Raw genomic sequence first — 27525 nt, forward strand, 5'->3', positions numbered from 1 at the left:
AAAAAAAACAGTATTGAATATCTTCTACATATAGTATTTTTACATTACCTTGTAATGGGTTAAGAGGCTAATTTTTTCTGCTTCTTAGGTTTTAAATTAACCTTAAAATGTTCCCAAAGGGAATTTATTGTAGACTTGGGACATTGATAAGTTTGTTGCCTCGGACAATTTTCTATATTGAAGATTTAATTTGAAATGAAATGATGATGATGAAATGATGGAAAATATTAAAATCGGAAAAAGGTATTTTTTTATTAAAAAACAAATCAAAAAAAAATTGGCTAATGTTCTCAACAAAAAATGTCTTTTCAATATTTCATAACTAAAAAATTTCCCTTTGACAGAAATTATTTTCTTCTCCTTTGTTTTTTTTTTTCAATATTTTTTATTTATATTTAAATACCGTTGTGTTTATTGCCAAATTGTCTGTCTGGCATGTAAAACTATTTTAGCATTCTTCTTGTTGGTTCATTGGCCATTTTTAGATTGGCTTCATATGGGCCAGAGAGTATCAAACCACAAACAACAACAACAAAGCATAACAATCTGGCCAGAAGAAAACTTTGGCCACAACTAGCCAAACATTGTGGTGGCGCTCAATCAAAATCTAAACTCTCCCCAGAAAAAAAAAAAATAAATATATTTTGTATCTTTTTGTTTATATCAGTTGAGGTTGGATGGCACTTGTATGGTCGAGTGCCAACATGTTGGAAGTGCTAAATTTTTAAATAATTTTTTAAATGTTTATGTTTTGTTTTGTTTATTGCTCTGCCTCTCTCGCTCTCTTTCTATGGGAGCAATGTTTGGTTAAATGATAAATTAAGACATTTTTGTGTATATTTCTTTGTTTTATTTGTGTTGTTGTTGGCCGGTCGATGTTTGAGTTGGCTGGGGTTGTGTGGCTGAGTTTTTTTTGGGAATTTTGTTTTCCTTTTGGCCAAAATAAATGTCTTTTTGACTTGAAAAAAATAGCGTTTTGAGAATTTCGCCATTCTATCTGTCTTTGGGTGTTCTAGCTGGCCATTTAGAGAACTAGCTAGCTGTATACGAAATGTTGAAACTATCTCTGGTGGCGAGTGGATCTGAAAAAAAAAGAAAGAATTGCTTGGTTGTCGAGAGTATGAATTTCATTTTAGTTCTTGGCCATCGTACAACGTGGTGTGTTGATGACGACGACGACACCATCAATCCCGGCACAGATATCGCGCATCAAGTTTTTTTCTTGTCTTGTCTTTTGTTTTTTTTTCTTCGTCTATATTTTTTGTCTTTTGCTTTCATTCAAGCAAAAGAAAATAAAAATAAATAAATAATTATTGCTTCCGTCATTTGTGCGCTCCATTGTTTTGGTTACGGTTTTCGTTTCGTTGTGGCCTAAATATTGTTGTTGCTGTTATACAAAGTTCCCGCTAAACGACGGTGACATTACCAAATCGTCGTGTTCCAAACTAAACGTCCTGTGCCGCTGTTTTCGGTTTTTATTTCTAACCGTCGCTTTTTTGAGTAATTTGTGGTAAAAACGCGTTTTGCTTTTGTGGGAAATTTTTGAAATTGTATGTGAAAAAACCAAATAAAACAAAAACAAGAAAAGCAACAACAAGAATACTAAAACTTCATATTTTGTTCATAATTTTACTTGGCTCAGCTCCCAAAGACTGGGTTGAAGGAAAACTGAAATGATCACGTTTTCTTTGTTTACTGTTGCGCTGCTGGAAGTTGGCTTGAACTCTTTGAACCCGTGGTGATACCCTCTCAGATCAAAATTGTGTTTATGGTGTGAAAATAATAGGATAGGGGAAGGAGTGCGGCAACTAAAAAAGTAAAAAAAATATGGCTAAAATATGAAATATGTGACTGAGGTGGCTTTTTTTCGAATAGGAAAAAAAATCGAATGAGGTGGATTTTTTCCGAATAGGAAAATATTTGACTGAGGTGGATTTTTTCCGAATAGGGAAATATTCGACTGAGGTGGATTTTTTCCGAATAGGAAAATATTCGACTGAGGTGGATTTTTTCCGAATAGGAAAAAATTCGACTGAGGAGGAATTTTTCCGTATAGGAAAAAATTCGACTGAAGTGGATTTTATACCAATAGGAAAATATTTGACTGAGGTGGAAGGGCTGCCCCCTTTTATACCCCCCACCATAGTATGGAGGGTATTAAGTTTCTCATTCCGTTTGTAACACTTCGAAATATAGATTTTAGAGTCCACAAAGTATATTCTTGATCAGCATGAAATTCGATGTCGATTAAGTGGTGTCCGTACGTCTGCCCGTTCGTCCGCCCGCCTTTCAGTCTGTGGAAATCACTCTAGCTTCCGTACGAAACGAAGTAGGTTGATAAAATCTTACTCAAGCGTATATTATGTATGCAGGACTTTTGGTATTGAAGATGGGTCATGTAGGTGCACGTTTTGGTATAGCCCCCCCATAACGGCACCTCCCCATATTCAATATTTTGATGATTTTACCGATATTATTCAACGGAATTGTTTCAAATTTGGTATTTGAAGTTCGTAATGGATACTTCAGCCTATGACAAAAAATTGTCTGTGCAGGTCCACGTCTTCGTATAGCCCCCATAATGGTACCTCCCTGTTTTCGGTATTTTGATGATTTTAACTACATTATTCTCCGATTATTTTTTAATGTTTTGCATTTGAATATTGTAATGGCCTATGACAAACAATGCCTATGCAGGTCCACGTCGTCGTATAGACCATAATATAACGGCTACATTCTGTATTTTTAAGACTTTAACAGGATTTTTAACGGATTTTATTTTGTTTTTTTTTTTTTTTTGTAAATTTCCCAAAAGGGAAATTTCTAAAAATCCCCAACTTTTATTTATCGGGTTCCCAGTAGCAAAAATTTCTTCACATATAAAAGTTTCCCTCGAAGGGAAATTTGTGTTATGACCAACATTTCATCATTGTGTCACTGAGAATTGATCTGGGAAAATTTCTAAAACTCATTCTTGGTGTTATCAAAAATTTCCCTAAAAATTTCTCAAAAGGGAAATTTTTGAAAAACCCGTAAAAATTATTTATATGGTTCCCAATAGCAATTTTACATAATCTCCTTCATAAATAAAGTTTTTGCCTAAGTTTAAAAAATATCCCATCACATATAAAAATTTCCCTCGAAGGGAAATTTGTGTTACGACCAAAATTTCATCATGGTCTTATTGGGAATTGATCTAGGGAATGTTCTAAAACTGATTCTTGGTTTAAAAAAAAATCCCCAAAAATTTCCCAAAAGGGAGATTTCCTAAAAATCCCCAAAATTTATTTAGCTGGTTCCCAGTAGCAATTTGACATAATTTCCTTTACAAATTAAATGTTGGCATAAGTTAAAAAATCCCATCATAAATTTGTGTTACGACCAATATTTCCACATGATATTACTTGCAATTGATCTAGAAACGGTTCTAAAAGTTAATTTCGGTGTTTACTAAAATTTCCCTAAAAATTTCCCAAAAGGGAAATTTTTAAAAACCCCCAAAATTGATTCATATGGTTCCCAGCGGCAATTTTACATAATTTCCTTTACAAATAAAATTTTGGAATAAGATGAAAAAAATGTCCCATCGTATATAAAAATTTCCCCTGAAGGGAAATTTGTGTTACGACCGAAATTTCAATAAGGCATTGATTGGAATTGATTTTGGGAAGTTTCTAAAACTTATTTTAGGTATTAACAAAAATTTCCCTAAAAATTTCCCAAAAGGGAAATTTTCTAAAAACCCCCAAAATTGATTTATATTGTTCCCAGTGGCAATTTGACATATTAAAAAAAAATTCCCTCACAAATAAAAATTTCCCTTGGAGGGAAATTTGTGTTACAACCAAGATTTCAATGTAACAACACTGAAAATTGCCTACTTATTATTAAAATAATTCATTTTGTAAAATTTTGTGTAAAAATTAATTTTTTTAAATAAAAAATTTTTAAATTTCAATAAAATATTTTTCCTCTATCCCAAAATACTACATTTGCATCCTTTCCACCCACCAACCATTTAAAACATTTGTCCTCACGTCTTTTTGTTAAAATTCCACTTCCTTGAATTGTTTGCTTATTTATTTTTTTTTTTTTTTCATTTTCACTTATCTTCTTTCCAACAAATGTGTCTGCCATTAAATGACAAGTTTTTTTTTTTAAACTTTTCTTGTCACAGTTTTGTTTTTTCACTTTTACCCCCTTTCTCCATTCAACCACAACATTAATATTTCAACGATGTTGCAATCATTTTTTTTCTGTTCATATTTTTTTTTATCTCTTCCTCTCGTTTTCCATATGAAAAATTTCACACACTGTTGTTTTTGTTTTATGTTTTTCTCTGTCACTATTTTATAGTTGGTTGAAGCCTTTTGTTTTTCTTTCTTCTTTAATATTTGTTTTTTTTTCGAGTTGCAATTGCTTGCCATTCATTCATCGTTTCAAGATAAATTGTTCTGCTACTCAATGAGCCATACCATAATGTATTTATCAAGTTCCCGTTCCCCCTTTTCGCAATCCGCAACTTTTTCCATATCACACCTACAATGGCTGCATTCAAATGCACCCACATACAAACACTAGAATTCTTTGTGTTGTTCTTGAAGAGTCACTCAGCCAAGCAGCCACAAAGTATGAATGATTTCATGTTTAACATGAAGTATGAACGAACAGCTCACAGCTTTTATGGGGCTTCATTTGGGGGATCTCTTTTGATTTCAATACAGGGTGTGGGAGAAAGAGAGATGAGAAAACACCTGAGAGAACCTTAGAAAATAAAACAAGTAAAAAACCTGTAAGTTCGTCCGGGCCGAACTTTGAATAGCCTCCACCAATTGGAACGAATTTTCAAAAATAAAAAAAAAAAATAAATAAAATAAAATAAAATAAAATCCGTTAAAAATTCTGCTAAAATCTTAAAAATAACGAATGTAGACGTTATATTAAGATCTATACGACCTACATAGACAATTTTTTGTCGTAGGCTCTAGTATCCATTACGAACTTCACATACCAAATTTGGAACGATTCCGGTGAATAATGTCGCTAAAATCATCAAAATGACGAATATAGGGGGGTATTGTTATATGGGAGCTATACGAAGACGTGGACCAGCACAGACAATTTTCCGTCATAGGCTGTAATATCCATTACGAACTTCAAGTACCAAATTTTGAAACAATTCCGGTTAATAATGTCGCTTAAATCGCCAAAATACCGAATATGGGGAGTTACCAGTATATGGTACCTCATACGAAAACGTGGATCTGTACAGACAATTTTCTGTCATAGGCTGTAGTATCCATTACGAACTTCAAATACCAAATTTGAAATAATTCTGGTGAATAATGTTGCTAAAATCATCAAAATACCGAATATCGGGAGGTACCATTATAGGGGGCCATATGAAGACGTGGACATTCACCGACAATTTTCTGTCATAGGCTGAAGCATCCATTACGATCTTTAAATACCAAATTTAAAACAATTCCGGTGAATAATGTCGCTTAAATCATAAAAATACCGAATATCGGTAGGTGCCGTTATATGGGGGCTATACGAAGATGTAAACCTACATAGACAATTTTCTGTCTTAGGCTGTAGTATTCATTACGGACTTCAAATACCAAATTTAAAACAATTCGAGTACATAATGTCGCTAAAATCATCCAAAATACCGAATTTCGGGAGGTACCTTTATATGGGGTCTATACGAAGACGTGGACCTGCACAGACCATTTTATGTCGTAGGCTCTAGTATCCATTACGAACATCAAATACCAAATTTGAAACAATTCCGGTGAATAATGTCACAAAAATCATCAAAATACCGAATATCCGGAGGTACTGTTATATGGGGGTTATACCAAATCGTGGACTTGCACAGACAATTTTCTGTCATAGGCTGTAGTGTTCATTATGAACTTCAAATACCAAATTTGAAGCAATTCCGGTGAATAATGTTCCTAAAATCATCAAAATACCGAATATAGGGTGGTACCATGGAGGACTATACCAAAACGTGGACCTGCACAGACAATTTTCTGTCATAGGTTGTAGTATCCATTACGAACTTCAAATACCAAATTTGAAACGATTCCGTTGACTAATGTAGCTAGAATCATCAAAATACCGAATATCTGAGGTGCCGTTATATGGGGGCTACACGAAGACGTGGACCTTCACCGACAATTTTCTGTCATAGGCTGTAATATCCATTACGAACTTTAAATACCAAATTTGAAACAATTCCGGTGAATAATGTCGTTAAAGTTTTCCAAATACCGAATATAGGGAGGTTCCGTTATATGAGGGCTATACCAAACCGTGGGCCTGCACAAACAATTTTCTGTCATAGGTTGTGGTATCCATTACGAACTTCAAATACCTAATTTGAAACATTTCCGGTGAATAATGTAGCTAGAATCATCAAAATACCGAATACCAGGAGGTGCCGTTATATGGGGGCTGTACGAAGACGTGGACCTGCACAGACAATTTTCTGTCATAGGCTGTAGTGTCCATTAGGAACTTCAAATACCAAATTTAAAACAATTCCAGTGAATAATGTCCCTTAAACCGCCAAAATACCGAATATCGTGAGGTACCCTTATATGGGGGCTATACGAAGGCGTGGACCTGCACAGACAATTTTCTGTCATAGGCTATAGTATCCATTACGAACTTCAAATACCAAATTTGAAACAATTCCAGTGAATAATTTCGCTTAAATTATCAAAATACCGAAAATGGGAAGTTACCCTTATATGGAGGCTATACGAAAACGTGATCCTGCACAAAAACTTTTCTGCCATAGTTTGTAATATCCATTACGAACTTCAAATACCAAATTTGAAACGATTCCGTTGAATAATGTAGCTAGAATCATCAAAATACCGAATATCGGAAGGTGCCGTTATATGGGGACTATACGAAGGCGTGGATCTGCACAGACAATTTTCTCTCATAGGCTGTAGCATCCATTACGGACTTCAAATACCAAATTTAAAAAAAAAATCCAGTAAATAATGTCGCTAAAATCATCAAAATGCCGAATAACGGGAGGTGCCGTTGTATGGGGGCTATACTAAAACGTGGACCTGCACGGACAATTTTCTGTCACAGGCTGTAGCATCCATTACGGACTTCAAATACTAAATTTGAAACCAATTCGGTGAATAATGTATCTAAAATCATCCAAAAGCCGAATATCGGGAGTTACCGTTATATGGGGGCTATACCAAACCGTGGACCTGCACATACAATTTTCTGTCATAGGTTGTGGTATCCATTACGAACTTCAAATACAAAATTTAAAAGAATTCCGGTGAATAATGTCGCTAAAATCATGAAAATACCGAATATCGGAGCTGCCGTTATATGGGGGCTATACTAAGACGTGGACCTGCACACACAATTTTCTGTCATAGGCTGTAGCATCCATTGCGATTTTTAAATACCAAATTTGAAACATTTCCGGTGAATAGAATCGCTAAAATCATCCAAAAACCGAATATGGGGAGGTGCCATTATAAGGGGGCTGTACGAAGATGTGGACCTTCTCAGACAATTTTCTAAAATGTATATTTCGAGGTATTACAAACGGAATGACAAATTAAATATACCCTCTATACTATGGTGGAGGGTATAATATACTTGCAAATCCATTCTCTGGAAGTCCGCTCCTGAGAAATTGTTTTCTTTTTTAGTGCCTAGGAGACCAAAAAGCCGCCATGATGCCTAAGAAAATGTTTTTCTCTACGAAAAACTTGCCTTAGTTCCTGAGAAAGTGTTTTTTATTCGAAAAAATTCTTTCCTCAGCTTTTGAGGAAATTTACTAGTCTTTTGGAGTAACTCCCTAAAAATATGTTGTGAGATCTACTTTCTCTAGGTTTTTTCTCTACGAAAATTTTTTTACAAAAAAAACCCCGACTAAAGATATTTTTTCTATACGAAAAGCCTCCTCCTGAAATACGAGCCTTTTTTGGGTAACACCCCAAAAAAATGTTTTCTTTTTCAGTGCCTAGGAGACCAAAAAAGTCTCCATGGTGCCTAAGAAAATGTTTTTTCTCTACGAAAAACTTGTCTTAGTTCCTGAGGAAATGTTTTTATTCGAAAAAATAGTTTCCACTTTTGGAGTAACTCCCTAAAAATATGGTGTGAATCCACTTTTTCTAGGTTTTTTTCTCTACGAATTTAAAAAAAAACCGACTGAAGATATTTTTTCTATACGAAAAGCCTCCTCCTGAAATACGAGCCTTTTTGGGTATGCAACAAAATCTTTAAATTCATTTTATAGATTTTCTATATAGGGACTCAAAAGTCTCCTCTATTTACAGAAGATCTTTAGTAGGTCTTCGGTGTTTCACCCTGTTTTGCCTCTACAAAAGTTTCCTTATCACCACTCTCAAAGAGAACACTCACAAAAAAGAGAGTAAGTTGTGCGACAGTTAGCCAGCCAACCCTCCTCACAAGCATGGCAAAGTCAATGAGCTGAACCAGCAAAGTAAACACTAAACTGTGATTAATTCAATTTATGAACCGCAAAGTGAAACATTTGTTGTGTTTTTGTTTATTTCAAAAAAAAAAAAAAAAAACTATAAAAAAATAACAAACATTATTAGTAGGAAGAGATGCAAAATACAGGCAATTAACGCCTTCGCTAGCATTTGAAAATAAGCTGCCAGCAGCTCTAACACTTGACTGCCACATCACACTTCGGTGGCAATAGCTGTCTCATCATCATCTAACAGTTTTAGTCGCCGTCAAACTTCGTCCCAGTAACTAAAACATTTTTAAAGGAAATCTACGAAACGTCGTAGATAAATTTCAGTTTTTCACTTTTTTTAAAAAATTTTTCATGGAAAAACACATTCAACCAGACTGAATATCTCGAAACCGCGCAATGTTTTTCAATTCAACTGATAAAGCTGCTGCAATAACGACGAAAACAATGTCCGTCATATTTTCAATACGAAAACATTGAATAGCAGAATAGTAAGCGAGCGAGCGAGCGTGTGAGAAGTGTCTAACTGAGGCTGTTGTGGGCCATCAGCCAAGAAAAGCCAAGTTCAAGAAACGGAGTACTCCGAAGTCTAAGGGTGTGTGTGTGAGTGTGAATTCGCGCGCGGATACTTTAAACAAATGTTTCTGAAAAGCCCCATGGCGACGTTGGCCGACAGTGTTGTGGATGATGTGCTCAAAGATATTTTGGTTTTGAAAAATGATTGTGTTAGTATTGAAAACCCACCAACAATAAACAAAGAACATCAATAACAAATTAAATAATTTAGAAAAAAAATATTTTTGTTATATCGAAACAGGAATTGAATTTTGAAATTTATGCTAAAGGAGTGTTTGATTTTTTTTTTTTTCTTTTTTTTTTGAAATAACCATTGAAAAAAAATTTCCCTCGAAAGAAAAATTTGTTTGTCCGAAAAAAAAATCAAAATTTTAATGGAAAACTAAAAAATTCTAAAATCGTTATATTCGGGCCATACTATCTTTTTAATAATAAAATTTTAAAAATTTTGAAATTGTATGGAAATTTTTCTCGCGCGGAAATTTTTTCCAAGAAGTCAAAAATATTAACATCATGGAATGTTGAAGTATTTTGAAATTAAAATTTTCAAATTTCCATGGAAAACTAAAATTTCCCTTTGAGGGAAATTTTTTCTAAATGGGGAAATTTTTCCGAAAAGACCAAAAAAATTTATATCAGCACAACGAACGTATTTTGCTATTAAAATTTTCAAATTTCCATGGAAAACTAAAATTTTCTTTCGAGGGAAATTTGTTCTCATAAGGGAAATTCTTTGGGAAAGTCTAGAATATTGATATCATGGACCACGAACGTATTTTGAAATTAAAATTTTAAAATTTCTATGGAAAACTAAAATTTCCCTTCGAGGGAAATTTATTCTCAATAGGGAAATTTTTCCAAAATCTCCAGATTATCAATATCATGGACCACGAACGTATTTTGAAATAAAAATTTTGAAATTTTGATAATGGGAAATTATTCCAAAAAGTCAAGATTATTAATATCAAGGACCACAAACGTATTTTGAAATTAAAATTTTCAAATTTCCATGGAATACAAAAATTTCCCTTCGAGGAATATTTTTTCTCACAAGGGAATTTTTTCCGAATCAAAATTTTGAAAATTTTCTATGGAAAACTAAAAATTCCCTTCGGTGGAAATTTTTTCTCGCCTGGAAAATTTTTCTGAAAAGTCCAGAATTTTAATATGATGAACAACGTATGTATTTTGAAATTAAAATTTTTAAATTTCCTTGGAAAACAAAAAATTCCCTTCGAGGAAAATTTTTCTCATTGGGGACATTTCCCAAAATGATCAGAATATCTCTATTATCAACTAATAAAAGATTTGGAAATCAACATTTTGAAATTTTTTATGGAAAACAAAAATTTTGAAATCAATATTCTAAAATTTCCACGGAAAACAAAAATTTCCCTCTGATGGAAATTTTTTATCAATGGAGTAATTTTCCCAAAGAGTACTGAATTTTAATATTTTGGAATAAAAATTTGGAATTTTCAATGCAAAATTCCACCATTGGGAAATATTTCAAGGTTTTTTTTTAAAAAGAAAATTTTAAAATTTTCTTGGAAGACAAAAAAATTTTCTTCGAAAAGTTCGGAATATCCATTTTATTTTCCTTCGGGTGAAAAAATTCCCTTCTATTTTTAGTTGATATTTTATAATTTCTGAAATTATCAACTTTTCTAACATCATTTCCTCTTGTTATCTTTACAGCTGCAAATCTTGCAACAGCAAGTCACTGATCTGGCCGATACTCAAGTCATAGCAGAAGATCGTACCACACGCACAAGAACCGAATATGCTGTGCTGCAGGCCCGATATGATATGCTCGAAGAGCAGCTTAGAGAAGTAAGTCCCATCTCTGACTACCATCTAAAATCCTTATTAATTTCCTTTTTTTCTCCCTTACAGACCGAACTACGTGCCGAGGAACGCCTGGCGGAGGAACAAAAACGCAATCGAGAACTATTGGCCCGTGCCGAACGTGAAGCCTCTTTGCAAAATGAAAATTGTCAAATAAAAATCAAAACAATTGAAATCGAAGCGAATGCTTTGCGTGAAGAGAATCAACGTTTGCGTGTTCTCTGCGATAAACAAGCCAGTGATTTACATCGTACCGAGGAGAAATTGGAATTGGCCCGAGATCGTATTGCCGGGCTACAGCAAGACTTGGATGAGGCTCTGCAAAAGGAGCGTAAATATGAAGAGGAAAAGAAAACATCCGAGGAATTGATGTTGGAATTGAGCAAAGAATTGGAACGCTTGAGGGCCGAAACGGGCCCGGCAATGCCCACAACATCACCCGAGGCCATAAGACTGGAGGAGTTGCATCAAGAGTTGGAAGAGATGAGACAAAGGAATAAGGGTAAAGTGTAGCTTTCTTAGAATTCCAAGAAATTTACTAAATTCTGTTTTCTTTCTCTTTTAGGTTTGGAAGAACAAAACGAAGAACTACAGGCTGCTGTCTTAACACGAGGCGTTGAAGAGGGTCGCCATCTATTGAATGGCACATTAAATAGTTTGGCTCAAGAACTCGAAGAAATGTCACAAGCACAGGTAAGCTGGGCCGAAAATATCCATAACTTGCCCCTAAGATATGAACACATCACATCCCGCTATCATTTGTGAAAAATTTTCGCCGCACTCTTCAAGCAATGCCCGCCACATTTTATTTTGCAAAATTTATGACAATAAAACAAAGCTTTTTAAGCCTCTTTAAGCTTTATCTAACGCTTGTAAAGTAGCAATTGCAATTGATCCCAAATGCTAGAATAGAATAACCCAAATATTAGACTATACTTTGCCTCTGATGTAGGCATGAATAATATTTTCAACAAATATTCATATTTAGATGGATATTGAAAAAATATTCTAAATAAAATCCAAATTTATAGAGCCTCGAAAATTGTAAAAATCCCATAGCTCACCAAAAATTGTCGGTCATTCTGTCCCAAATGCTAAAATATAATATCCTCTTTATATAGCCATGAAAAAAATGTTTTAAGTAACCACTCCAGACAGTCACTGAAAAATATTCTGAACTGCATACATAACTTAATAGACCCTAGAAAAAATTCTGAATAATTTTCAAATAGAATATAAAGGATATTTATTTGGTCCCATATACTAGAATAGAATATCCTTTGATTTCCTCATGAATATCTGTTCCAAAAAAAAAAAAACTCAAATTTAGATAGTCACTTATTAAATATTCGAAATAAACTCCACATTTTGATAGGCCTTAAATCTTATAAAAAATACCTTATCTCAGGAAATTGTTTGCCTTTCTGGCCCAAATATTAAAATCTAATATATCCTCTTGAATGTATCCATAAATATTTTTTTCTAAAAATTGACCCTTCTAAACGAAATCTTAGCCTGATAGAACCTAGAAGAAATTTTGAAACAGAATATAAAATGAATTTAGTTGGTACCTTATATGAAAATAGAAAACCTTTCGACTTGGTCATTAATATTTTTTCCAAAAATATTCATATTTAGAAGGTCACTAACACATATTCTAAGACTTCCACATTCTGTTAGGCACTCAAAAATTGTAAGAAACCGATAGCTCCCCAAAATGGGTCTGTTTTTCTTTTGCCCCAAACATTTAAATAATACGCCCTCTTGATATGGCGATGGATAATTTTTCTCACATAAAAAATCCCCTCCGTCCCCAAAAATGGTTCGTCTATCTATTCCAAACATAAAAATATAATATCCTCTTCATGTAGCCATGGGTATTTTTTTGTTTTGAATAAGCTCTTCAGATAGTCATTAAATAATATTATAAACAGAATTCACAGTATTATGAACCCTACAAAAAGTTACTTAAAAAAAAACCATTGCTTAGCATCTGAAAATAGTAAATCTGATTCAAATTTTAGAATATAATATGTTTGATATACCCACGAGTAATTTCTTTAATAATATGCACATATTCTAAACAAAATCCAGACAAACCCTAGCAAAATATTCTTAAAAGATACCAACGCTTCGGGGAAAAATATTTTAACAAAATCCATAACCTAATGGGCCCAAAAATATTCTCAAAAAATCACATAGCTTTGGGGCATTATTCTTAAGTAAATTCAAGATCTGATAGAGTTAGAAAATTATTCTGAGCAAATCTGATGCCCTTAAAAAATCTTCTTGAAAAGTCCAAAACGTTCTGGAAAAAATTGCATAGCTCCTGAAATTAGTATGTCTGTCTTAGATATTAGAATAGAAGAATGTCCTTGATATGCACATGAATAACTCCTGTAAAATTATTCACACTAAAATAGACTCGAAAAATGTTCCCTATTCCTAAAAAATTCCTACCGCCCCTGGAAAATTATTGAATTTGTACTTATCAGAAAAATATTCCAAAAAAAAGTCGTAACCGGGGAAACAATTCTAAAGTAAATCAGAAGGGACATCGTTCATGGGTGTCTAATGTTCATATTTCCCATTCAAAATAAAATCCATAACCGGATGGGCCCTTGTAGACTATATAAAAATCCCAAAGCTTCTGAAAAATAACCTTTAAAAATATCCGAAACAAAATCCCCCTAGAAATATATTCTGAAAAGATTCCATAATTCCGAAAAAAAAACTTTTAAGCTAATTCACGATCTGATAGTCGTAAAATAAAGTAACCTTGAACAAAATTATTATTTAATCCAAAATATGATAGCCCCCCGAAGAATATTCTTACAAAGAGCCACAATCTAATCGTAAATTTATTTTTAAGAATCTTACAATTTGATAGGAACTAAAAACGTCTTCACAAACCCTAAAGCTCTACTTTTGATTCAGAAGCTTCTTGGCCTAGTAGAACTTGGCTCTCCTCCATCATGAATGTAATATGTGACCCATTAGTTTATGATATAAATTATTTTCCCATCGAGCCCCAGAATAATATCTAAACCAAATTCACAACCTACCCTAGGCCCTAGGGAAATATATATTTTTAATTCTGTAGCTTATATTTATTTATTAACATTCTGATAACCCCGGAAAAATAATCATATCCATAGTGGAAATAAATTAAAGAAGCTCTACTGTTGTTTCTGAAACGTCAGAGTACCTGTCCTTGTCCTAATAAAGCTTGGGTCGTTCCCTTTCATGAATGCCTAATTTGTCCCATTGGAGGTTATTGATGCGCAGGATTATTTTTCCATGGAACTCTTGAAAATAATATAAATAAGTTCCACTTTTGATTGTTCTTAAAAATACTCTTGAAAAATTCCCTGCTTCCTTGAAACCCCTTTTAATAGAAATGCGGTCTGTTGTTTCAGAAACGTCTGAGTTGACAGTTTTTGGTTTAGTTTAATGTGGTTTATTCTGGGTCATAAATCACATAGCTCCTGAAAATAGGCACTAAAAATTTAAAATGAATGTCTCATAAGACCCATTGTAGCTTGGGGTAGTTGACTATTAAAATTATTTTCCAATCAAGCCTCTGAAAAATATTGTAATCAAAATTATTTCCTCAGTCCCTTCAGACCTCCGACCTTTTCGACATGAAAAAATTCCTCAGGCCATTGGTGAGATTTCTATGTGAAAAAATTACCTCAGGCCACTTGCGGACTTTTTTCTATATTACAAAATTATCTTAAAATTTATTTTTACAAAAAATTTCTACAAAACATTATTGAGGTGAGTTTTTTCTATAGAAAAAATTATTGAAGTCAGTTTTTTATAGAAAAATTACATCAGGCCACAGATGTTTTTTTTCTATAGAAAAAGTTACTGATGTGATTTTTTTGTGAGGTGAGGTTTTTCTATATAAAAAAATACTGAGGTGAGGTTTTTCTATGGAAAATATTACTGAGGTGAGATTTTTCTATAGAAATAATTACTGAGGTGTGTTTTTTTCTATAGAAAAAATAACTGAGTTGAGTTTTTTCTATAGAAAAAATGACTGAGTTGAGTTTTTTCTATAGAAAAAATGACTGAGTTAATTTTTTTCTATAGGAAAAATTAGTGGGCGTATTTTTTATAGAAAAAATTACTGAGGTGGTTTTATTATAGAAAAAATTCCTCAGGCCAGGACCTCAGGTGAATTCCTCTGGTCCTGAGGAGACATCTCTAGAAAAAATGACCTGCGACCACTGAGGGGACTTTTTTCTTACCTCAGGCCACCGAGGAGATATTTTTCTATAGAAAAACTTACCTCAGGATGAGACTTTTTTCTATAGAATTACTTCAAAGAGTGTCTTTTTATGGAAAATATTTTTTTAAAGGAAGTCCTTAGGCCCTTAAGTTTGCTGCTCATTCCAACATCCGAATTCAAACCAAATCATTTTGAATCACTTCCCCCTATTAATTTCATTTCATTTGCATGATTTCAATTATTTTATCTAACCTCCATTCCATTTTTTTTATTAAATAACTCAAATCACATTGTTTTGTCCTTTGTTTGCAAGATGCCCCCCCTTTACTTACAAACAAAAAAATGTTTAAAAAATCTTGATTTGTTGTTGTTGTTTTTATCATATCAAACTTTCATTATTTTGTGTTTTTTTTCTTTCTCTTCTTTTTTATGATTTACACAAAACAAAAATCAAACAATTCCAGGATTCTGTGGATTCAGCCACATTAGCATCCTTAAGTCAGGTAATATTTTGAAACAAACGAATACAAATTCATCAAAAAATACATTTTTTTCATTGAAAACCATAAAACAAACATTTTTCCATTATTTTGTGTTGAAATAACTAACCTGGAATGTTAATTTTAAAAATTAAAAAAAATTAAGGGAAAGGTGGAGAGATTTTTTTCTCAAATTTTTTTGGGTGGTAGTTGATTTTAATAAATGTTTTTTATTTGTATTTTATTGTTATTGATTTTACTAATTTATTGATTTTTTTAATTTTTATATTTTTTATAGTTACAACAAGCCTTCCAAGAAAAAGAGGAAGAAAACACCCGCCTTAAACACTACATCGATACCATACTTTTGAATATTGTGGAGAAATGTCCCCAACTATTGGAAGTGAAAGCCATAAACAACAATAACAATAATAAAAAATAATATCTACAACACAATCAAGGCCAATTATATTTAAAAAGAAATTAATTTTTATTAATATTATTTTTTTAAAAAGAACAAAAAATAAAATGTAATTATACAAATTAATAAAACAAAGAAAAATATAAGAAAATGTCAAATAAATTTTATGATTTTTCAATAGATTGTAAGTTTAGTTAACAAACCCCCCAAAACCCCTTCTATACACAACTATTAAAATAATAACTCACTCACTTAATAATTATACAAACAAAAATAAAAATTAGTAATTTAAGTTAAATTATATAATTATATACAAAACAAACACAATGGCATGTAATCCATAATCTCTCTAATATAACCTTAAAGAACAACAAAATTTTAGTATAGTTTAAAAAAAATCAAAAAGTTTTTATAATATAATTATTTTGTTTTTGTAAAAAGTCTCTTTTTTAGAAAAATCAATTTTTCCAAAATTTTTCCTTTTTAGATGTTTGTTAAATGTTAATAAGTTTTCATTCTTCCTTCCTATATTTTTTTTTGTTTGTAACAAAATTTTGAGCTGTTTATTTTCCTCTTGCTTTTGTAAACAAGTTTTTTTTTAACATTAGTTTATAAACAAAATTGGTTTAAACCAAAAGAATAAAATAAACCCACAACAAACATTAAGGCAAACATATTGTTAAATGCATCTGTAAACTATAAATATGTATTTTAAAATTAATCTAATTGTTAATGTAGTCATTATTTTTGTAAAATAAATGAAGAAAATATATAAATAATAATTTCAAATAGAAAAAAAAACTAAACAATTGGAATATTTTTTGGTTGCAAATTATTATTTTTATGAATTTTGATAAAAAAAAAATTCTCGAAGATGGTGTAATAATGACCCAAGAAAAATCCCCAAAAGAAGATAAAAGACATAAAAATTCACTTTTCCATAAAAATTTTTCTTTTAACGTTTTCACTCTAAATGATTATACTCTTCACCATAAGATGAGGGTAAATTATATCTATTATTGCGTTTCCGCTTTTGATCAGCATAAAATACTAAATCAATATAGCTATATATGTTTGTCAACCTATTGAAATCCAAAATATATATAAAGCTTTAAAATACGATTTTGTATTATCTCTAGGTTGGTAGGTATAAAAAATGGGCTTTAACATCCATCCAGAGTACCGTGTTACTTTTTATACCCTCCAACATAAGCATATTATATATGCAGTGTAGTTGAAACAATTTAACTTAACTTTACGAATGCTATCCTATTTGAATAATGCTTTTCGGTTGAAGCTCAAAATGTTCTTATCTAATTAATTCATATGGTTGAGATTGAAGGCATTACATAATGAAATATATTTTTTGTAAGGCTTTTCCGCATGGCAGAATTATAAGGTAACGCTTTCAGGCCAGCTGTAGTCAACTTGATATGTCAAACAAGTAGTTGTAATTCGAATTCGCCCTATTAAAATTGAAAAATTTGGAAAAAAAATCCAAAAAATGTGAGGTGTTGTATTGTTTGTAAACGAACGTAAATTGGAGGACAAGCTAAGTCCAATACCTTCCTTAAGTTAATATTTGTATAAATGCATTCAAGAGTGCAATCAGAAGTCACGTACATAAAAACAACCCCAATCATTCCATTTATTAATATCTAGAGGCAGTTAGAAGAAATATAGTTTATGTAGATGTCTATTTCCTAATATTCATCATTATAAGATTTCTTCTGAATCCTTCAAAATTAAAATTGCCTTAAAAAATAAATCCTTCCAAAGGATTCTTTTCATTGTTCAATATTTTTATTAATTTAAAAGGCAAAAATATATTCATTACCCTCATGCAAATCAATTTGAGAAGAACCATTGTAATATTCGGTATGGTCCTTTATTGATAATGTTGAGGGAAAAAGTAAATCATAACAGATCCAATATATACCCTGGAGAAGTTCTTTAAAAACCACGAATTGAGATCCGGAAGTATTTTTAAAAACTGTTATTTTTGACCCGGAGTTTTTCTAAAGCCACAACTTGAGATTCGAGGATATCCTTTAAATTTTACGAATTGAGATGCGGAAATGTTCTTCAAAATCCAGGGAAATGATCTTTAATAGGCCCGGAAATGTTTTTTAATAATCAAGGGTTTGATTTGTTGAAGGAATCTTTAATGTTCAGAAATCCACGATCAAAGGACGACTTCTTTGTTTCTTGTCTTACTTAGAATTCTTGAACTTCCTATGGAATCTGTTCTAATAGATTTTTCTTCTTTCCCAGTTCGCTAAAATCTGAGTCTGTATCAAACATTACAAATCACAACGAATCTAATTTTTTCTTGCAAAATTTAATTTTTTAAATTTCAATGAACCAAAACAAAATTATTCAGTGTTTCAAAATAAAATGTTCTGATTGGTGCAAAACAATTTGCCTCAATTGAATTCGCCTTTCTTACAATTTTTACATATCAAGTTTCCAGAAAAGTTGCTTCGTTGTAATTTTCGCCTATGTTGCTACCTGGTATTTCTACCATGGCTTCGCCTTACTATATGAATAAATGAAGTATGTATATTTTTGATCGACATAAGATTCTACGTCTATTCAGCCAAATTTATATCTGATTTTTGGTATTGAAAATATCGGTTTCGCATTGAATCAATCAACGTTTAGAAATAGACCCCCCCCCCATACCGATATCTCCTAATTTTTGAGATTAAAATTTTCAGTCCCAATTCCCAAATAAATTCAGGTTTAATTTGACATTTCGTGTTCTTAGTGAGTTAATTAACTACTCGCCAAAAATGTTCAAAGCACGTCCACTTTTTTTGTATAGCCCCCTATATATAAGAGTGCCTTCTACCGATTCAAGTTTTTTGTAAGGGTCCTGACAAATTGTTATTGTGATACATACATAGTGTGCAATAACTCCGGTTAGGTGTAGGTGTAGCAGACGAAAATGTGCGATCAGCTTGGAGGAAATGATGGATGGAGAGTTTGCAGTTTTTTTGACAAGTGGATCTTTGTATCCACGCCGGTAGCTAGAACCGATTGTGGGGAGGGAATTTAGCAATAGTTCCGAAACAGGGGGAAATTAGAACAACTCTATGAGATTGTATTGAAAAGGGACACCAAGCATAAATATGTTGGTCACAAAAATCTGGATGAAAATTACCAAAAATATGAAACCAATTGAAAATGATCTCCAATAGGAGACAATGAGAATACCGAGTAGGTCAAATATTTAAAAAAAGATATGGAACGATGAATGAGGTAATTTTTCAATATCATAAAAAGGGGAAATTTTTCAATATTATAAAAGAAACAAGAAAAAAAGCAGGGACGAACTTTGAATACCTTCCAACATTTGGAACGAATTTGGTAAATATCGAATTTGAAATAATTCCGGAAAATAATAATGATGTAAGTCATCAAAATACCGAATATCGCTACGGGGGCTATACCAAACGATGGCATACATAGTCCATTTTCAATACCTAAAGTCCTGCAGAAATAATATACATTTGAGTAAAATTTTATCAACCTACTTCATTTCGTTCGGAAGCTAGAGTGATTTCCACAGACGGACGGAGGGGCAGACGGGCGGACGGATGGAGGGTATATTGAAATTAAATGAAAAAATAAAATGTAATATTTTCTTGTGGAGCACCACTAAAAAAAAAACTCAAATTTGGTAAGACTCAAAAACTCAAATTTGTCCAAAAATCAAAAAAAAAAAAAAAATAAAAAGCAGTAAGTTCTGCGGGCCGAACTTTGAATACCCTCCACTATTTGGAACGAACGAAATTTTCGAAAAAAAATCCGTTAAAAATTCTGTTAAAATCTTAAAAATACCGAATATAGCTGTTATATTGGGGTCTATACGACGTGGACCTACATAAGCATTGTTTGTTGTAAGCCATTACCATATTCAAATTCGAAACTTGAAATAAACGGTAAATAATGTAGCTAAAATCACCAAAATACCGTATATAGGGAGGTACTGTTATATCGGAGCTATACGAAGGCCTGGACCTGCATAGACAATTTTCTCTCGCAGGCTATAGCATCCATTACGAACTTCAAATACGACATTTCAAACAATTTCTGCGAGTATTGTACCTAAAATCGTTAAACTACCGAATATAAGGAGGTATGTACCGTTATATCGGAGCTATACGAAGACGTGAACCTGCTCGGACAATTTTCTGTCTTAGGCTGTAGTATCCATTTCGAACTTCAAATGCCAAATTTGAAACAATTCCTGTGAATAATGTCGCTAAAATCATCAAAATACCGAATATCAGGAGGTACCGTTATATGGGGGCTATACGAAGACGTGGACCTGCTCAGACAATTTTCTTTCTTAGGCTGTACTGACAAAAAAAAAAACACTAGTGCAAAATTTTAGCTTTCTATTTCAATTCGTTCGAAATATAGCGTGAATACAACAGACAAACGGACACGCCAAAATCGAACTAGAATTTTACGATGATCAAGAATATATATATTTTGTTGGATCTGGTGGATTTTAAATATTTTTTTAATTTAATTTTTTTAATTTAATTAATTTAATTTAATTAATTTAATTTTTTAATTTTTCATTAAAAATGACAGCGTGTCTACTCCACTCTTCATAGAGGTTTTTTTATATTCATTTTGGTTTCGAATTATTTATTTGAAAATCTCAAAAAACTACTCTATCCTAAAAAAATTTGCGTTAACAGAAGGACAATCGAAGAAATGAATCAAAATAATGGTAAACAAATAATCAAAAATATGTATTTAAATAATTATATATAAAAAATAAAATATCCTTAATAAATTATTAATATTTTATATACGATAAACAATAATTATTAAATTAATAAACACTTAATTTAATAAACAACGAATGTAATTTATTTGCAATTTGGCCTTTGTAAACTAACGTTGCCAGCCATTGCTATGTTGGCAAAAAGCCAAAGCATACTTTTAGGCGTTAGCAATGAACTAACCATTCAAGCAGCAAACTGTGACCAAACAAACCCCATAAAAAACTGTATTTAATTAAATTAAGCACTTATTAAAGCAAGCAAATTTATGACCTCACATACACATACACATGTATGTATGTGGGTGTAGGTATGTATGTTACACCTTCTGAAAATGAAAAAAAAAAACTGACATTGTAAATATACATTTAGCAATTAGCGAACGAACAAACATGGCAAATAAATTTTTATTTTTAGAAATAAAACAAGATCTTGGTGATGTGTTTCAATTGCTGGGATGGATGGGTTGGGTGCTTCTACAGAAGGTGGAAGAGGTAGTATGGAAAAATATATCCAACAAGATCTGACGTCAAGATGTTTGTATTTTTGGTGATCTGAATCTCCAAGGATAAAATTAGAATTCAATTCTTCTTCAATGGAGAATTTTCCTGGCTGCAGCTGATGCAAGAAAAAAGAAAGTTGTTCGTTTGGGGGTTTCAAGAGTAGGAAGAAGAAAAAAACCAAATCATATAAAAACTTCCGAACACAAGTGGAGAATACAAGCAGTTCAACTGCAAGCTGAGAAGTAGTAACATGAACATATTGGTGATATTTTTGGCAGGTAAGTTGTGGCTGGTTCCTGAAAAGCAGGAACTCAATTTTACATATTTTCTCCTCTTCTTGTGTCTCCATAGGTTTGCTGGCCATACAGGCAGCAACAGTGCCTTTAAACGTCACTCACACCGTCAGTACCCAGGTGTTGGCTGGCAAGCAGGATAATGTGGAAGTGCCAGCAGTTGTGGTGGAGGTCACCAAGGATAACAAAGTTGTTGGTCAGGCAGTTCCAACTCCAGTGCCAAATGTTGTAGATGTGGTGATGCCAACAAAACTGCCCTTACCGGTCACCACAAAACCAACGGCCAAGGTTACTGTCAAGCCAGGACTATCCATTATCCCACCAACCTTACCAACAGTGGTTGTAGATCATGTGGTCAAGCAAAGATCTGTCGATGATGACAACCATTGGGCTGGTGTTCATTGGGGCGACGATGATGACTGGGATAACAAAAATGATAATGGAAAGGATGCAGGACAAAATGTCAATTGGAATCACAAAGGCGATAATCATGATATGCATAAGAGATCCAGCGATTGGAATGATCATGGCAACTGGGGTCACAAGGATTCGTGGCATAGCAACAATTGGAACAACCATGGTCACCAATGGGGTAACAAGGATGATGATAGCTGGAATAACAAGGACGATGATCACCATTGGCATAAGAGGTCCGTAGGAGATGATGATAAGGATTCTGGACATGATGATGGCCACAAGGACTCAGGTGACCATGGCGACTCCGGAGACAAGGATAACCATGGAGATGATCATGACATGAAGAAGAGGTCTGCCGATTGGGATCACATGGGTTCGTCGCACAACAACAATTGGAACAACCATGGCGATGGCCACCAATGGGGTAATAAGGATGATGATGGCTGGAATAACAAGGACGATGATCACCATTGGCATAAGAGGTCCGTAGGAGATGATGATAAGGATTCAGGACATGATGATGGTCATGGTGGCGATTGTGATGGCCACAAGGACTCAGGTGACCATGGCGACTCCGGAGACAAGGATAACCATGGAGATGATCATGACATGAAGAAGAGATCAGCCGATTGGGACAACAACTGGGGTCACAAGGATACATGGCATAGCAATAACTGGAATCAGAAGGATGATGGCCACCAATGGGGTAACAAGGATAATGATGGCTGGAATAACAAGGACAATGATCACCATTGGCATACGCGGTCCGTAGGAGATGATGATAAGGATTCAGGACATGATGATGGCCACAAGGACTCAGGTGACCATGGCGACTCTGGAGACAAGGATAACCATGGAGATGATCACGACATGAAGAAGAGATCAGCCGATTGGGATGATCATGGCAACTGGGGTCACAAGGACTCGTGGAATAGTAACGATTGGAACCACCATGATGATGGCCACCAATGGGGTAACAAGGATAATGATGGCTGGAATAGCAAGGACGATGATCACCATTGGCATAAGCGGTCCGTAGGAGATGATGACAAGGATTCAGGACATGATGATGGTCATGGCAATGATGATGGCCACAAGGACTCTGGTGACCATGGGGACACTGGAGACAAGGATAACCATGGAGATGATCATGACATGAAGAAGAGATCAGCCGATTGGGACAGCAAGTGGGGTCACAAGGATACATGGCATAGCAATAATTGGAACACCCATGATGATGGGCACCAATGGGGTAACAAGGATAATGATGGCTGGAATAGCAAGGACGATGATCACCATTGGCATAAGAGGTCCGTAGGAGATGATGATAAGGATTCAGGACATGACGATAGTCATGGCAATGATGATGGCCATAAGGACTCAGGTGACAATGGTGACTCCGGGGACAAGGATAACCATGGACATGATCATGACATGAAGAAGAGGTCTGCCGATTGGGATGACCATGGCAACTGGGGTCACAAGGACACGTGGCATAGCAACAGTTGGAACAACCATGATGATGGCCACCAATGGGGTAACAAGGATAATGATGGCTGGAATAACAAGGACGATGATCATCATTGGCATAAGCGGTCCGTTGGAGATGATGATAAGGATTCAGGACATGATGATGGTCATGGCAATGATGATGGCCACAAGAACTCAGGTGACCATGGCGACTCCGGTGACAAGGATAACAATGGAGATGATCATGACATGAAGAAGAGATCAGCCGATTGGGACAGCAACTGGGGTCACAAGGATACATGGCATAGCAATAACTGGAACAACCATGATGATGGCCACCAATGGGGTAACAAGGATAACGATGGCTGGAATAACAAAGGCGATGATCACCATTGGCATAAGAGATCCGTAGGTGATGATGACAAGGATACAGGACATGACGATAGTCATGGTAATGATGATGGCCACAAGGACTCAGGTGACCATGGCGACTCCGGTGACAAGGATAATCATGGAGATGATCATGACATGAAGAAGAGATCTGCTGATTGGGATGATCATGGCAACTGGGGTCACAAGGACTCGTGGAATAGTAACGATTGGAACCACCATGATGATGGCCACCAATGGGGTAACAAGGATAATGATGGCTGGAATAGCAAGGACGATGATCACCATTGGCATAAGCGGTCCGTAGGAGATGATGACAAGGATTCAGGACATGATGATGGTCATGGCAATGATGATGGCCACAAGGACTCAGGTGACCATGGCGACTCTGGAGATAAGGATAACCATGGAGATGATCATGACATGAAGAAGAGATCAGCCGATTGGGACAACAACTGGGGTCACAAGGACACGTGGCATAGCAACAATTGGAACAACCATGATGATGGCCACCAATGGGGTAACAAGGACAACGATGGCTGGAATAACAAGGACGCTGATCACCATTGGCATAAGCGGTCCTTAGGAGATGATGATAAGGATTCCGGACATGATGATGGTCATGGCAATCATGATGGCCACAAGGACTCAGGTGACCATGGCGACTCCGGTGACAAGGATAACCATGGAGATGATCATGACATGAAGAAGAGGTCTGCCGATTGGGATGACCATGGCAACTGGGGTCACAAGGACACGTGGCATAGCAACAGTTGGAACAACCATGATGGTGGCCACCAATGGGGTAACAAGGATAATGATGGCTGGAGTAACAAGGACGATGATCACCATTGGCATAAGCGGTCGGTAGGAGATGATGATAAGGATTCAGGACATGATGATGGTCATGGCAATGATGATGGCCACAAGGACTCAGGTGACCATGGCGACTCCGGTGACAAGGATAACCATGGAGATGATCATGACATGAAGAAGAGGTCTGCCGATTGGGATGATCATAGCACCTGGGGTCACAAGGATTCGTGGAACAACCATGATGATGGCCACCAATGGGGTAACAAGGATAACGATGGCTGGAATAACAAGGACGATGATCACCATTGGCATAAGCGGTCCGTAGAAGATGATAATAAGGATTCAGGACATGATGATGGTCATGGCAATGATGATGGCCACAAGGACTCAGGTGATCATGGCGACTCCGGAGACAAGAAGGACCATGGTGATGATGATCACAACATGGAAAAGCGCTCCCCCGGTGAGGGCTGGGAAATACATGACAATTACGTCGAACATGACTACGGTTGGCATCCGGATTTTTATCATGTAGGTAATTTTCCAGATTCTTCGTCATCGGAGGAAGATACATCTGAGGAATCATTCGAAGAAAACTCCTCAGAGGAATTCTTTGCCAAGGAAACAGTTATTTCCGAAGTCCTAAGTCATCCACATATAAAAGATGAGGTAACCGTACCGCATATTACAACCCTACCACCACCCATTACCACAGACACCCGGAAGTCCAACAAAAATATGACCACTGCCGATAAACGTTTGAAAAGGCAAGTTGTGACTAATACACCTGTGATATTGACATCAGCAATGAATTCAATGACCACTGGAGTTCCCTCCACCACTGCAATGGCCCTGGAAGCCAAGGTGACCACAGCAAAAACGCCAGTAAGCACCACGACCACCACCACCACCACAACCACCACGGGTAAGGCCGTCCATCCACTGCTCCGTTCCAAAATAGATCCCTGCGATTTGTTGTGCACCAAATTTGAGCTGGAACCCATTTGTGCCACCAACGGCATTTGCATCCATGAATTCCCCAATCAATGCATCATGGACGGCTATAACTGCAAACATCCCAAGGAGAAATTCACCGCCACCAAAGATGATCGCTGTCTAATGCATTGGTTGGAACACTGCAAGGATAGTGATTTGATTTGAGATGGAGAGAGGATGAATGAGAGAAGAGAGGATTTTTGAGTTAATCGTTGAGTTTTTTTATTCTTGTTGTATTCGGATTAAGAGAGAAAATTGGTTGCATTTTTTAATAAATAAATAAATTTTATAAAAAAATAAAAATAGATTTTTTACAAACTACAGGATATATAGGGATCGGGATATATAAGAGGAATCTGTAAAGAAAATATAATCTACAGAAATTTAGAAATCTGGTGTAGCCTCCTTACTATGAAAAATATCAGAATACCAGGTTTTAGCCGTATTATTTCAATACATGTTTAAAAATGTGTTAAGAGGTCGTAACATATACAAAAGAATGTATGACCAGAACAAAAGGACACTCTCAGTTATTCTTCTATGAAAATATTACTTCATGGCTTTCCATGCCTAAAAAGTTTTATTTCATTCAAGTTGTGCCCGAAGAAAATAGTAATAGTGTTCAAGAAATAATTGTAACTTTCTCTAAAAATTATATTCTTAAGAAATAACAAAAAGTAGGCCTCTTTGGGAGCGCACCATGCCCACTCCTTTCAAAATGGTGACACCAGCTTTTGGACAAGTAAGTTTAAATTTGTCATAAATTTCATATTTCGGATTTCATAAATATTTTAGATATCTGTTGTGACAAGAAATGAGAAATGATGGATGGCGCTCAACGTAAAGCATTATTATAATATCAAAGGAAAAAAAATCAGTTAATAATTTTTTTTTTTTTCAATAAAATTAAGCGTTTTTCAGAAATTTTATCTGATTTCAGAAAATTTTCAGGGTTTGCAAATGTTGCACACTATGCGAGTATGCTTACTGGTTTCTGTATCACGTGGGCTGTCAACTGAGGAGAAATCTTTTTAATACCAGACTACTTTTTTGTTCTCAATAAATCCACGGTACAATACTTTTAAGGTTGAGATCGGAATGTTTGATGAACCAAAATGGCGCCCAACGTATAGCTTTAAAACATATTAATAGGAAAACTTTAATTAACGATTTTCATAACTTCATTTAAACATGTTTTTCGAATGTCTTTTGGGTTTTTGTGAAAAAATGTTGGAATTACTTCAAAGTTTGTAAATAACTGAACATGCTGTTAAAATCTGATGAGTTTTTGATGCTCAATAATCTCAGGGTACAACATTATTAAGGTTGAAACCGAAATACTTAGATAATCAAGAAAAACTTAGGAAAAGTCGTTTCTATTGAACATTTTTTTAAAGGTTGTTTAAAAAGTTTGCACTGTGTGGTTCTTACCTGAGATATTATAACCAGCTGTGTTTTTTCCTGAATTACCTCAGGGAACAACATTTTGAAGATTTAAGCTGAAATGTTTTAATGTTTCACCCGATACTCATATAAAACCAGTAAAAAAGTCTTAAAGTCGGGCGGGGCCGACTTTATGAAACCCTACACCACTTTGCATATTTAGTAGAGCTTTACATAACAATTAAACGTTTTTGTGGTATAATTAAATCATACAAGCTATGATTATAATTATAATTTAAGTTCAAAGCACTTAATTTGCCGAAGAAATTGTATCTTTTCAATTGGGGCTTGTATTGCCCATTTGGGGCACAATTAACTTGAAATCGGA

At 34.5% G+C, this 27525-nt stretch overlaps 2 protein-coding genes across 8 annotated transcripts in view; both read left to right on the forward strand.

Annotated features, from left to right (window-relative positions):
- LOC101899507 (rab11 family-interacting protein 3) overlaps positions 1-16701 on the forward strand; it is a 119976-nt gene extending 103275 nt beyond the window's left edge. For 4 of the 7 annotated variants that reach the window (XM_059130344.1, XM_059130341.1, XM_059130340.1 and 1 more), the window contains 5 exons: positions 10778-10912; positions 10976-11429; positions 11493-11620; positions 15629-15667; positions 15942-16701. In XM_059130344.1, coding sequence (XP_058986327.1) covers positions 10778-10912; positions 10976-11429; positions 11493-11620; positions 15629-15667; positions 15942-16085 — 900 coding nt within the window. In that variant the 3' untranslated portion in view covers positions 16086-16701. Of the gene's footprint in view, positions 1-8689; positions 9229-10777; positions 10913-10975; positions 11430-11492; positions 11621-15628; positions 15668-15941 lie in introns of those variants that run through there. The other 3 variants (XM_059130345.1, XM_059130346.1, XM_059130343.1) reach the window with 3 other exon arrangements.
- Positions 16702-21622: 4921 nt separating this feature from the next.
- LOC105262526 (probable cyclin-dependent serine/threonine-protein kinase DDB_G0292550) lies at positions 21623-26002 on the forward strand. The gene is made up of 2 exons (XM_011297749.3): positions 21623-21650; positions 21724-26002. Exons 1-2 carry the CDS (start codon positions 21623-21625, stop codon positions 25917-25919), a joined length of 4224 nt encoding a protein of 1407 aa, XP_011296051.2. The 3' UTR covers positions 25920-26002.
- Positions 26003-27525: the final 1523 nt, after the last annotated feature.

This window comes from Musca domestica, unplaced genomic scaffold (genome assembly GCF_030504385.1).
Source record: "Musca domestica strain aabys unplaced genomic scaffold, Musca_domestica.polishedcontigs.V.1.1 73, whole genome shotgun sequence".
Taxonomy (NCBI): Eukaryota; Metazoa; Arthropoda; class Insecta; order Diptera; family Muscidae; genus Musca; species Musca domestica.